Source organism: Centruroides vittatus, unplaced genomic scaffold (genome assembly GCF_030686945.1).
Source record: "Centruroides vittatus isolate TY-2023 unplaced genomic scaffold, ASM3068694v2 contig_82, whole genome shotgun sequence".
NCBI lineage: Eukaryota > Metazoa > Arthropoda > Arachnida > Scorpiones > Buthidae > Centruroides > Centruroides vittatus.
Genome location: NW_027122533.1, coordinates 1,018,926 through 1,031,962, shown reverse-complemented (window position 1 = coordinate 1,031,962; position 13,037 = coordinate 1,018,926). Strand labels below are relative to the sequence as shown.

The 13,037-nt window shown below is 28.9% G+C and overlaps 1 protein-coding gene across 1 annotated transcript in view; it reads left to right on the top strand.

Moving 5' to 3' along the window:
* Positions 1 to 13,037, top strand: part of LOC136982333 (ATP-binding cassette sub-family C member 4-like) — a 106,328-nt gene that overhangs the window by 77,578 nt on the left and 15,713 nt on the right. Inside the window, exon 17 of the mRNA XM_067278808.1 lies at positions 6,674 to 6,824. Coding sequence (XP_067134909.1) covers positions 6,674 to 6,824 — 151 coding nt within the window. The remainder of the gene's footprint in view (positions 1 to 6,673; positions 6,825 to 13,037) is intronic.

Here is a 13,037-nt window from a genome sequence, read left to right as displayed (position 1 = left end):
TTTAATATCACTTTATTGTTTTAAACAGATGTACTTTTGTACATCTATTTAAAAAATAATAAAGTTTTACTACGTCTTTATAACCTGCCCATCCTTGGGTTTGTAATATACAAACTTACAGTGTGCAAGTGCCATATTGGAGTACGTGTAAGTTGTATACATGCGTTTTTAAACTGTTGTACAATTTATTTGTAAATATTGTTTAGATACTGTATACACTATTTTCTTATTATTTTAGTTGAGTGATGAGGGGCACAAGGCCCAAAACGTGTAAGGAAAATACTGTATCAACTAAATAAAGGTGGAAAAAGCCATGTGATTGTTACTAACGCGATCTCGTGTTAAACACTTCTATATAAAATCACGTGACAAAAGCAGTTAAATAGCCACCTATACCTAATCTGAAGCACACGTTTTTGAAGTTAGTTTGACAGAATGCATTATTGAAAAAGTCAAGTTAAAACTTGAACTTATCTTCCTCATCCTGTCAAACATGCATGCTGGAAAGAAAACAATCGGTCAATCCGAAACATTATTTAAAATCACAGGTGCACTCGAGATATATCCTCTTAACAGTGAGGGACGTAAATAGACGTCCAAGGCGATCGAGTGGCAGTGGTGAGGGACGTCAATAGACGTTAAAAAATTCTTATAAAATACCTGGACCATTTCGTGAAGTCGTAGAATTTTCACAAGTAGTTGGGTTCTCCAACTTTGTTTTGGAATATCCTTTAGTTCTCGAAAAATTACAATAAAAGAAAGAAAATTAAAATAAATATGAAATTTTAAACGGCCATCTATCGAAATAAATCAAATTTAAATCTCCCGCCGTCATCTGATTGGTTAAAAAAATTAATATTCCTAATTGGCTCGCGTCAGAAAAAAGTAGGTGTGACTTCTGTAAATGACGCTATCGGGAATGCACCGATGCAACCGGAAAAAGTAAACAGCCTACGTCATTAGTCTAACGGTCCTTGTCTGACCTAATTTTCGTAGAATCAACATTGGAGTAAGCTGTAGTAAAACGTAGTAGTTTATAGTAAAACGGTCTTCTCTAATATTCATAGTACTTTGTAAAGCTCGGATTTCAATTTAATAAGTATTATTTAGTTCAGAAACATTATAAATACATCATTAAGTAGGAGAATAACGAAAAACTTTATTTTTTAGTATAATACAATTTACAAAATCGAAAATTCGTATATCGTAATATTATAAAAAACTACATCGAAACATACAAAGTCACCTAATTTACTTAAATTCAGTTCATTATACAACTTTAGATACTCTTGCCTTCCTCAGTTTCCTCAAAAGAAAATTCGAAAACTTCAATTAATCCTATAAATATTTAAGCGCCATTACTATTCGAATTAACTGTAATTACAAATATAACTGAAAAATATTTTCGACATGAACCCTAGGCAATAATTATCAAAACAAAATTCTTCAAGTATAAATTTTTCTGATCGAGTAATATGTAATAATAGTTTTATCTATTAGTCTTGCCATATTCTACTTTCTATGTTCACATCCATTTAGTTTCATGTAATTACACTTTAAATGTAAAAAAATCTACCAACAAATTAGTTTGCTAATAAAAAGACTACTTGCTAATTAAAGTTTGTATTCTTCTTTGACGTAGTTCTACGTTTTAGCACTAAATTGGTAGACATGTCTAAATAACACGCTTATAAACACTAAAAACCATAAATGTCTCGAAACTAGAACTACATAATTATATGCACAAATAAATTAGTAAACCTATAATACATGCCTTCATTTACATCCAAACAAAGATCAGTTCTCGCAAATTGTCAAAAAATAAATTATTTTCAACTTTTCTTTCTGTAAAGCTTGTTTGTCCCCATCTTTGATATAATTCGTTTTTTTCTGTATTTTTACTCAATTTACGTAAAAATTATTCTATTGTCCTGTTTATAATTAATAGCTGTCTTTGTTTCTGTTTACTAAATGGAATTTCACAGTAAAATATTCGGAAACTAAATTATAAAAGCCAAACAAATTAAATAGCTTAATTTTTACAATATCCACTTAAAATGGATAAAAGCATTATTGTATATTTATTATTTATTCGTGCATATCGACGTCTTTCGAAGAAATAATCATTTATTGTAGAGTTTTTATAAGCTGAAAATTATTCTGTTGTCTTTGATGAAATTTGTTACAATTTACTAATTTTTACAGAAACATTTAATTTTAAACGATAACATTAGTTAAAATGTATTAATTTGTACACAAACATTAAATTTAAGGCATATTTCTTCGTATTTCTTGGTGATTACGTGACCGAAAGCTATTTTTATCTTGGCGGGAATTTTCCCACAGTGATCTTTGTCATATCTAATTTGCATATTAATGATAGTACATTACTAATCTTTATTAAACAGATCTAGACATTTTATATTATTTAAATTTGACTGGATTAGTAAAATAATTATATAAAAATTTTCAGTATTTTGCAGGAAACTTCAATCCAGATGACGTAAGAGATATCCATGGTTCGCGGGAGAATTTGCGCGATGATCTTTTTTATATCTAATTTGCATAATTATAATGGAAAATTATTAATCTTTATTAAACAGATTTCGTTATTGTGTAATAATTAAATTCATCGGATTTTATGAAAGAATTTTTAAAAACTTTTACCTTTTATTCAAAAACTTTTCATCATGTGATGCAATTATTCACAGGTGCATTAAAATATGAATCAGTTCGTGGGAAAATTTTGTACAGTGCAGTCTGGTGTATCTGTTTTTCTGGTTTTTTCGAAGTTCACTGCGATAATTTTTTATTACGTGGATTCGTACATTTTGCGTTATTTTTAACGGATAAAAGGTGGAAATTTTACGCTGAATATAGAACTTGTTTTTCAGAATATGCTACTTTACAAAAAGAAAAGTTAGAAAATAATTTATTTTTCAACAATTTGGGAAAACTGACTTTTGGATATAACATATGGATTTACATGAAAGTATGTATTATTGGGCTACTAATTTATTTATGTTTATGTGTATTGTTGTACTGTAACTTACTTTGTTTTACTACGTTAGAGAAAGTAGGTCACACATTGGATTTCTGACATAAAACTGTCGGCTTTTTCAGAGTGAAGCGGACCTTCTCAATGAAGTGTGTTTTAGGGAAGTTGTGCATTTTTTTTCTGATGCATGCCAATGATGAAAATTGTTTTTAAAATTAAATATCGGTCAATGACGATAACATATGTTATAAATGTGAAGATGAATATAAAAATATTTCTACATTTTTTTATTGTTTTGTTGTTTCTTAAAGATTAATTTATTTAAATTTATTATATGTCAAGTAAGTTTATCTACAAAATGCTAATATTTTAATCCGCTTTAATATTTCGGTGTAAATTTGAACAACGAATCTTAAAATTTTAAATAAACGATATACTGAAATTTTCTTTTATTTACAATGATTACGTCACTTCTACAGAAAGTAGAACACGAGACGACCTTCACCCACATTTCAGTCTGGGGGGAAAGGCCGCCAGGCGTCGCAGTTGTAAACGTAACAACTTTTACGTCATCCATTGTTCTGGATGAAATTCGTTAACTGTCAATTACATTTTCTTGAATTTGATTCGAAGGTTGAAAAAAATCGTCATGACTTAAATGCTTAAAACTTTAAAAAATTATATAAAATTGAAAATAAATTCAAAAGTTTTGAAAAAATCGTATCGGATAGAAAATCAAAAAAGAATTTAATATAAATTTGAAAAAAAAATTTAGCAAAAAATTACCGCGAAAAAAATTCATATATATAATAATTATATGACAATAAAGAACAATTTTTTCTTTACTAGACGTAACTGTTTGAAATTTTTTTTTCCTAAACGGAAACGAGAGAAACGCGTGGGAAAATTCTTAAAAAATTTCCCACGATTTACTTCCACAACTAACTGGTAGCGCCGGGTCTGACTGTTCCACTGTTAAGAGGATATATTGATGTGAGTAAGGCCATAAAACCTGTTTTTGTAACAGTATAAATTCAAACTATACTAAGGAACAAAGAAGACACTTCAGTAATAATTCTGTTTTCACCAATAAGTTCTAGCCTAGGACTGAAATTCTTTTCATATATCATAAAGAAATATATATATAATGCAGATTTTGTTTTTATTTTGAACTGTGTAATATTATACAGTCACATTTTCAAATTTTTTACACGTATTTAAGCATAATACACCTGGAAAAAGTTTTTCATGCATAGGTGTTTAGAACAAACGTGCAGGTAAAATTTTTCGTAGTTTTTTTTTCTGCTTGTTTGTCTCAGTTTCGAGGAAACGTGTCATCTGTGTTGTCGTTGTGTGGCAAATGCAGATGGCTGATTTCTAAATACAGTGTTTGTTTGATGAAGCTTCCTAATATTGTCAGGGATATTCCTATAAAAAAATAATATCAAAATGAATATGTTTTACATAATGATTTAATTTAACTAATACTTTTCATTTATATTTTTTCTAGGAAAAATCTTAAATCGCTTTTCCAAAGATGTTAGCACAATGGACGATATGATACCATTCTTTACTTACATTTTAGTGAGAGTAAGTTCATCTTTAATATTTTATTTTAATGGAAGTAAATTTTAATGAAATACGACAACGACATTTTATTGTCAACGGTATTTCGTTGTCGGCAGAACAAAAGTGTTTAGTTCAAAGAAGAAGGGGAAAGAAATAGAGGGAAAACAGAGGGTGAGGAAATAGAAAGAATAGATAGATCCCTCTGAGCGGTGTATGTAATGTTATACTCCTACGGTTAATTTTAGCCTGAGAGAGTATGGGTCTAAAAAAATCTGATGTGTAAAATCTGGGTACGGGTCTTAAAAAATCTGATAGCTGCAGTACTTATTTGTGGAGCATACACAAATAAGTACTGCAGCTATATAAATGCTAAACAAAGTAATGTTTAATGTTGGAAACTAATGTAATGGTTTCGAATAACACTAAAATAATGAAGAAACTAAGCTAACAAGCCCTATAAAAAGAAGAATAACTTAACTGGAACAACTAGAAGAAACAGCGAATAAACTGGAATTTAAGTTCGTTAACTTACAGCTATCTTAAATCTATCTTATTACTGAGTTAAATCGAGTTATACTAACTTAATGTTAACTTATTACATTACAAGTCAAGGGTAGTGACAAACACAACAAGCCGACAGCTAGGGCATACAATGACAAGTGACTTACGAGTAAAACGTCAAACTTTTTTATATTTAATTTTATGTATTCATAAAATACAGTAAATGTCCCGAAAAGAAAATTATATCTCATTCTCAAGAAATATAAAAATCAAAACGTCTTTTCACCTTTTCACTGATATAGGGTCTTTATCACGAAAATATTTAAATTTATTTTCGTTTATTGAGCGCCTTGTCACGTATAAAAACAATGTATATACATAACATCTATTGTTTAGACTAATAAACCTCGAACAAAATCTTTTGATATGCAGCAGTTTTATTAACTATTCGAACGCTTTCGGTCATATATAATGACCTCACTCAAAGACAAAAATCGAATGCTTCCGATTTGAATACAACAAACTCTGTTTTGGAACGTCTTAAAATTTGAACTTTCTAGTGAGAAATCTCGTAACTATAAAATTGCAATATATACGAGATAATAACATGTAAAAACATAAAAATAAAGTTGATACAAACACAATAAAAGAATAAATAAATAAATAAATACGTAAACAAAGTAACATAACTGCAAACATAAAAAGAACACAATTGCGCCTATTTCATTAAACCGTCTCTTTTGTTTACTAATATATTTATACTACGTCTGCTCTCCATGCCGCTCAGATTTTACTTGATTCTCTAAAGTTGATCGCTTTACCTGCCTGGTTGGTTTTGTGTTGCTACTCCTCTGCATATTTGAGGTGTCTCCTCTCTTAAATTTTTTGTTTTACTTTTCCTCGTTCCCATTACTCTGTCCATTTTTCTTTTGTTGGTAACTGCATTCAGGTTGACTACGAATTTCCGTACTAGCTCTTTGATACGCTGTAAAAAAATGGACAGTAGCGAAGTTAAAGAACGGGGTAAAGTAGACAATTACACAGTGATGGAATACATAGCTCCCCTAAGCAATATTTACAAACAAATAGGAGCAGCAACAAACAAAATGATGATTTTCAAAAGGAATTCAACAGTATACCAAATGTTCCGTACGGACAAGGAAAATATAGAGCAAAGCCTTATTCCCAAAGTGTATAGAATTTCCGTACAATACAAAGGCAACAAAAAGAGCATTACTACATCAGAGTCAGAGGAAGGTCGTTGAAAGAAAGATTAAAAGAACATAAAAGAAACGTACGAAACGAGAAGCCAGTCACCACACTTGCGACGTGATTATACCACAATTAACAGAAGTTACAGTGGAATGGTCTTTACCGCGAAAATAATTAAAACCGATATTTTCTTTTTTTTGTTGAACGCCATGTCCCCTATAAAAAAAACGTATGTACATAATACCTATTGTTTAGACTACTGACACACCAGTATATATTTATGAACAAAGAGAAGACTTTTTAAATGCACTTGTACAATTTATATTTTATAGTTTAGTTATAAAACTTAGCATATCGAATCATTTATTATTAACTCATATTCTTTAATTTTAGGGATATTTTATTGTTATCGGCATATGTGTTCTTCAAGCAATCATCTGTCCTTATCTACTTATATCGATTGCTGTACTTTTATTGATATTCTACGCTTTGTGGACGATTTTTAGCCGAGTGTTGAAAAGCATAAAACATTTAGAAGGAAAATGTAAGTATTTTGAATATAGAAAAGTTTCTTGTATTTAACTTAATCGCGTGCAGAATAATGGCGTTTAAATTACGTAAACAAAGTTGAAGAAACTCGGTAAACACAGCATTCAAAGACCGAGTTAAATCGCAAAACAATAAAAACAATTATTTTATTTCATAAGCTAAAGAATTCCTTAAAACTAGTGTGACAAAATAATATAAAGTGGATTTCGCTTAATTGGGACACATTGGGACTAATCTATTTCGGCCCAATTTCGCGGCTGCCCCAACTAAACAAACTAGTAATAAATTCTATAATAAAATATGTAATACGTAGGTAAATAAGTAAGTAAAAAATAATAATTAGGTACCTGTTTTAATAATAATTAGGTCCACCTCAGAGGAAATCCCCGTGTGATATATTCCGCTTTGCCATGGAGGGCCAACATAATAGGTTTATCCGGCCCGCGATTGATGTTTCAAAATCAGCTACCTGACTTCCAATAATTGGTGGAATGGATTCGCGATACTTCTTCATGTTTTAAAAAAATTCCATTGTAGAGATTTACAACTATTGCATTCGTCTGTTATAAATTTACACTATTTGATGAACGAAAGACCCCACACTCACTGAAACTCATCTGCCATTCCGCTATGTTACTCTGTTTATGCTGACGTGTGACGAACAGCGTCGCTTGCCCGTCGACCTTTTTATTTATTTTTATTTATTTTTTTTTATTTGCTCGTACGTTCGTTCACATTGTAAAATGACATTGCGCATGCGTCAGGAACTTCTGTTATTTAACATGATTTAATTTTAATATTTCGACCGGCCCGTGAAAGAATTTGTCTTTCCAATCCGGCCCGGGGGCAAAAACTGTTGGCCACCCCTGCGCTATGCTGACCCCTTCCGGAATAACTGAACTGCCCGAGCAAGACAAAGTCGCTTTCTCTCTGCCAACCGTTAGACCTACACGACATTAGTGTACTTAGTGCCTACATATTTTCGGAAGATCCCTAAAATATATCAAATATTATTAATACTTTTTTTTCTTACAGTCCGAATTAAGCGATTATGTATTAATTTATCAGTTTGATTTCAGTTTTTTGAGATTTGGCCCAATGAAACGGTTGCCCCGATTAACCAGTGGCCCAGTTAAGCGAAATCAACTGTATTAGTTATATATTTATGAAAACGGTTTTATTCATGTCAGACTTTTTTCTCATCATTAAATTTAGTGTTTTAAAGGTACTCAATATCAAAACAAGTTTCAGTGAATATATAATTATAAATTTTCAGTTTTCCATCTGGATTTACCACAACTAGGCATGAAAAAGTGGATTACTCTTTAATTTAAATAAACATTGTTAAATTTATTTACAGAAAAAGTTATAAAATGTTACAAATATTTCTGAAAGTTTAGACATAATTTTTACTTATAAAAATTTTACAAATTCCATTTTTCGAAATGACTAATAGCATAGCCGTATGATAGAAATATTCTACTTCAAGAGAACACAAAATTACATCGATTTTTTACTAAATGGGGGTTTAACTAGATTCCAGTATATTCGTTGTCGTGCTTAAAACATAATTTGAAACATTATGATCGAATTCACTTTAAATTTTCTCAAATGACTTGATTTTCATCAGGAAAGTGAAATTTGCAAAAGTAGCACATCAGAACACGGTAATAAGAAATTTCTTCGTAAACTGAAGATATAAGGAAATTTATCAATGAATTCCTCCTATTCCTAAAAAGGCGCGATAGTTCTATGCATAATAACGTCTGAAAAAACTTAAATTCCCAGAACTTGTAACCATCGCTTTTATTGTTAAAAGACGCCGAATCCTCAAATAAAAGGTTGGCGTTCCGATCAATTTTAACTTTGTGTGTTAGTTTTTTATAACTTACCATCTGTCCTAATGAAGTTAATTCAAGCCAATATACTGTGATTCTCTGAGGTGTAAAAAAAGGATGTAAAATAGACTCGAAAATTTAATAGTTTTTGTAAATAGTCATAATAAAAATTTAATTGAAGATATCCTGGGGTGTTATCATGTGTGCTTTTTTTAAATTTTCAGTTGTAATGTTGTAGAACGGGTCAAAATTTCTGCATTCTATTTTTCGTTCAGTCAAAAGTAATTAAAACAGTTTACGAAGTCCTATGCAATCTTTGAATGGTTGCTTCACTTCAGCTATCTTGTAGTGCTGCGTAGCTTTGTTAGCGTTCGACCTCAAGCGTAAAGTATTGATAGTTTGTGACAAAGATACCATTGAAGATTAAATTTTGGTTTTGTTAAAGTTTTCACAGTATAAAGTTAAAATTCGAAACGTTGCATTTTATTCTCTTAGAGTGATTAAAACAAATGAGAAATAAAGTAATTTTTTTCCGACCAGATTAATATATATAAACGATCATTTACTTTAATTTATATGCCTTTGTGTCCTTATCTTAATAATTTAAAACTTATGTCCTAGTTGACGATTTATCTATTATTAGGACTTATTATACTGGATAGCTGGATCTGCATATTAAACAAAGTAAAAAAAACAGTCTTTATTTATCACCTGAACACATACAGGATATCTTTGTGTTTCGGACCTGTTGGTGCCTCATCAGCAGGTTTTCGACCGACATTCTCTAAAAACTTGTTTTAAAGTTTTTTAAAACTCATTTAAAACATTAAAAAAACATAAAAAGTTTCCGGTAATAAATAATTTTAAACTTACAATTCTTTGGTTTCAAATACATCCTTGAATTCAACAAAAATTAATAATACAAAACTAACCATATTTCTGTATTTAAAGACAATATATGTAATTAAATTTAATAAAGATTGGTTTAAATATCTTCTAATAAAATTACATTATCGAGCTTTCGCTTTCTCTTGAACATTGTCTTAACTCGACCTAATTTCTCCTTTTTTATTTTCCCTCCCTCCTTGTATCGATGATCCCTTTCCATGATTGATGTTCTCCTCCTTTGTTGTTATTCATTCTGTTTTTTTTTGTCTAACTATATTGATGTGTTCGTTCAATTGCCTTTTATAATTATTTTTCTCTTTTTTCCTTATTTTTACTGTGTTCAAATCGATCTCACGTCCTGTTGAATTACAATGTTCCGCAACCGTAGAATTTGCTTAATTTTCCTTAATTGCTCAAATGTGTTCATTTAATCTCATTTTTAATTTTTAATTTTTTTTTTTGTTTAACCAATATTTATTTTCTTCTGGTTACAACTACTATTAAATGAATACACCACCCTTTTTTCTTCTCTGATTTCGTATTTTTCGTTCTTTCAACGAAATAAATTCAACTAAAAAACATCTTCGTTATAGAACAAAAATATTTTTTAGTTGAATTTATTTTACTTTCTGTTACTTTTTTAATTCTTTCAGATAATTTTGGTACATACATTACTTTTACAAATTTTTTCTCCTTATCTATTAATTGTTATGGCTGTTTATTTTTTTCTAATTTTTCTATCCATTTTTCCAGCAATAATTTTGGATAATCATTTAGTATAAACCTTTTAATTATTTATACTTCTTCTTGTTTCTGAGTTTCTGTTTTACTTGTTCTATATTTTATTTTGTCCATATACATTTTAATTATATTACATTTTATGTTAATGGAACAATAGATTTGTAATCAATTCTTTTAGGAATATGTATATGTTATATTATATATATATATATTTAAATTGCCGTATTTACTTGCATTTAAAACAAAGTTTTTATTCATTTTTCACTGCTTCGAAAATTTAGTTGGTCCTATACACTAAGCGATGGATTTTTTGCGTTTTTTCAATAATTTTTGTGAACCGTGTATTCGCATTTATTATTTGATGCTCACTCTCTGGTGTTTAAGAAAAGAATAGTTTATATGGGTCGTTTCAATCATTCTTGTGTATTGTTAGTATTAAAGATGGATACCAATAGGAAAAGCAAAGTTTTAGAATTGAATTCTAAATTGAAATTCCAAAATCATATGTAAGCCAGATATAAATTTCAATCTGTTCCCACGTAAAAACAGATGATTATTCGAACATCAAAATTCAGAGAAACTCAAAAGTGTAATCGACGGAAAATGAATTAGACTATTAAGAATTGGCAGAAAAGTTTCACTATTGTGAGCCTTACGAGATCGTCTTAAACGCGAGTAAATACGGTAATCTATTTTCTTTTCTTTCAATTCTTAGATCTAAATAATTAATGCTGTTCTGCTTCTCTATTTTTATTTCAAATTTTATATTTTCTGTTATCTGGTTAACCTTTTTTAAAATTATATTTTCATTTGTTTTCCTTTTTTCAAAAATTATAATAGTCATCAACATACCTGTTGTAGAATTCAATTTTTTCAACATTGCTTATTTGTTCATGAATTTGATAGATATTTCTCCCAGTTTTGGACCTATGCAAGTTCCCGGAAATATTCCATCCTTTTGGGTGTGGAATTTTTTATCGTACTGGAAATAATTGTTTTTGATTATTATTAAACGTAATTTAGTTAACCAATCTGGTGCTTTTATTTTTATTAAAGAACTTTCAATATCCTCTATTGTAATAATACAGGACATATTTATAACGTTTAATGATACTAACTTCATATTATTATTAATTTAATTGTAATATTATTATTTTGTAATATTTCTAATAATTCATCTACATTTTTAAATCTATATTTACAGATTTCTAATAAGTTTAATTTAGCTTTTATATATTTTTCTACATGATAATATACATTGTTTTTTACATCTGTTAGAGGTCTATACTTAACAAGATTTTTGTGATTTTACTCTCATGGTGTTATTTTGGTGTCCTGTTTTCTTCTCTTTTTATATATTTGAAGTCTTCTTCCGTTATTAATTGTTGTATTTCCAAATTTTGAAGTTCATTGTCCAGAGATTTTGTTAGGTTTTTAATTGGATCCTTTTCAAGTTGTTTGTAACTTCCTTCTTGGATCAATTGTATAATGACTTTTATTTTTCATTCTTTTTCTGTGTTATTCTTTTTCTGTGTTCATACTTTTTCTTTTTTATTCCCTTGTAATATTTTTAGATTATTATTAATTAAAAATGTTTTACATTATTTAAATGTCTCATATAATTACTTACGTTATTTAGAATTTGTCTTTGTTGTTTAGCTTTTAATTTTTTATTATTTTGTACACCTGTTCTTATTTCTTTTCTTTCTTCTGGGAATTTCCATAGTAAATGTTCTGTGAAAACCGCGAAGTCTTCCGTTTTCATTATTTCTGGTCCGTTGTAGTTTAATCCTAGCTCTATTGATCTTCGGATAGGCCGTGATATATCTGTATTCGTCATGTTCAGTATCAATTTTTGTTTCCAATCTTTTATTTGATTGAAAGTTTGATATCTTATTTTCTAACCAGTTTATTGTATTTATTTAGGAAAAACTTACCATCGTTTTCACTTTCTACTTTTTCGGAATTTCCGGTGCTTTTTCTTAATAACTTCTTCAGTTTGTACGCTTTATAATTGATATTAGAATTTATAATTAACTTATTTATTTTTATCACATCACGTCTTTCTAAACTTTTGCTGATACTCACTGATAGGCTTAATGTTGGTAATTGTATGGCTTCCATTTTACATTTTCTTAAGTACTATATTTTTGTTTTCAATTTTACTATTTCTTCTGCTGTATTTCCTGTCCTTTGCATTTCCCAGTTTTCTAGAATTTCGGCGATAGATTATTAAAATATTTGTACAATTTATATGTCTTTGTGTCCGTAACTTAATAATTTAAAACTTAAATCATCAACTAGGACATATCTATTATTAGGACATATCATACTGGATAACTGGGTCTGCAAATTAAATTTAAAAAAGTGAGAAAAACAATCTTTATCACCGAAACACATACACGATATCTTTGTGTTTTTGATCTGTTGGTCTCTTATCAAAAGGTTTTTGGCCAACATTCATTATAAATTTCATTTAAACTTTTTACAAAATTATTTAAAAACATAAAACTTTCCTGACAATAAAGTAATTTAAAACTTACAATTCTTTTGTTTTTTTATTATTATATTGTTTTTAAATACAGGAATATAGTTGTTTTGTATTATTAATTTTTGTTGAATTAAAGGATGTATTTGAAAACCAAAGAATTGTAAGTTTTAAATTACTTTATTGTCAGGAACCTTTTATGTTTTAAATAATTTTGTAAAAATTTTAAAACAAATTTTTACAGAATGTCGGT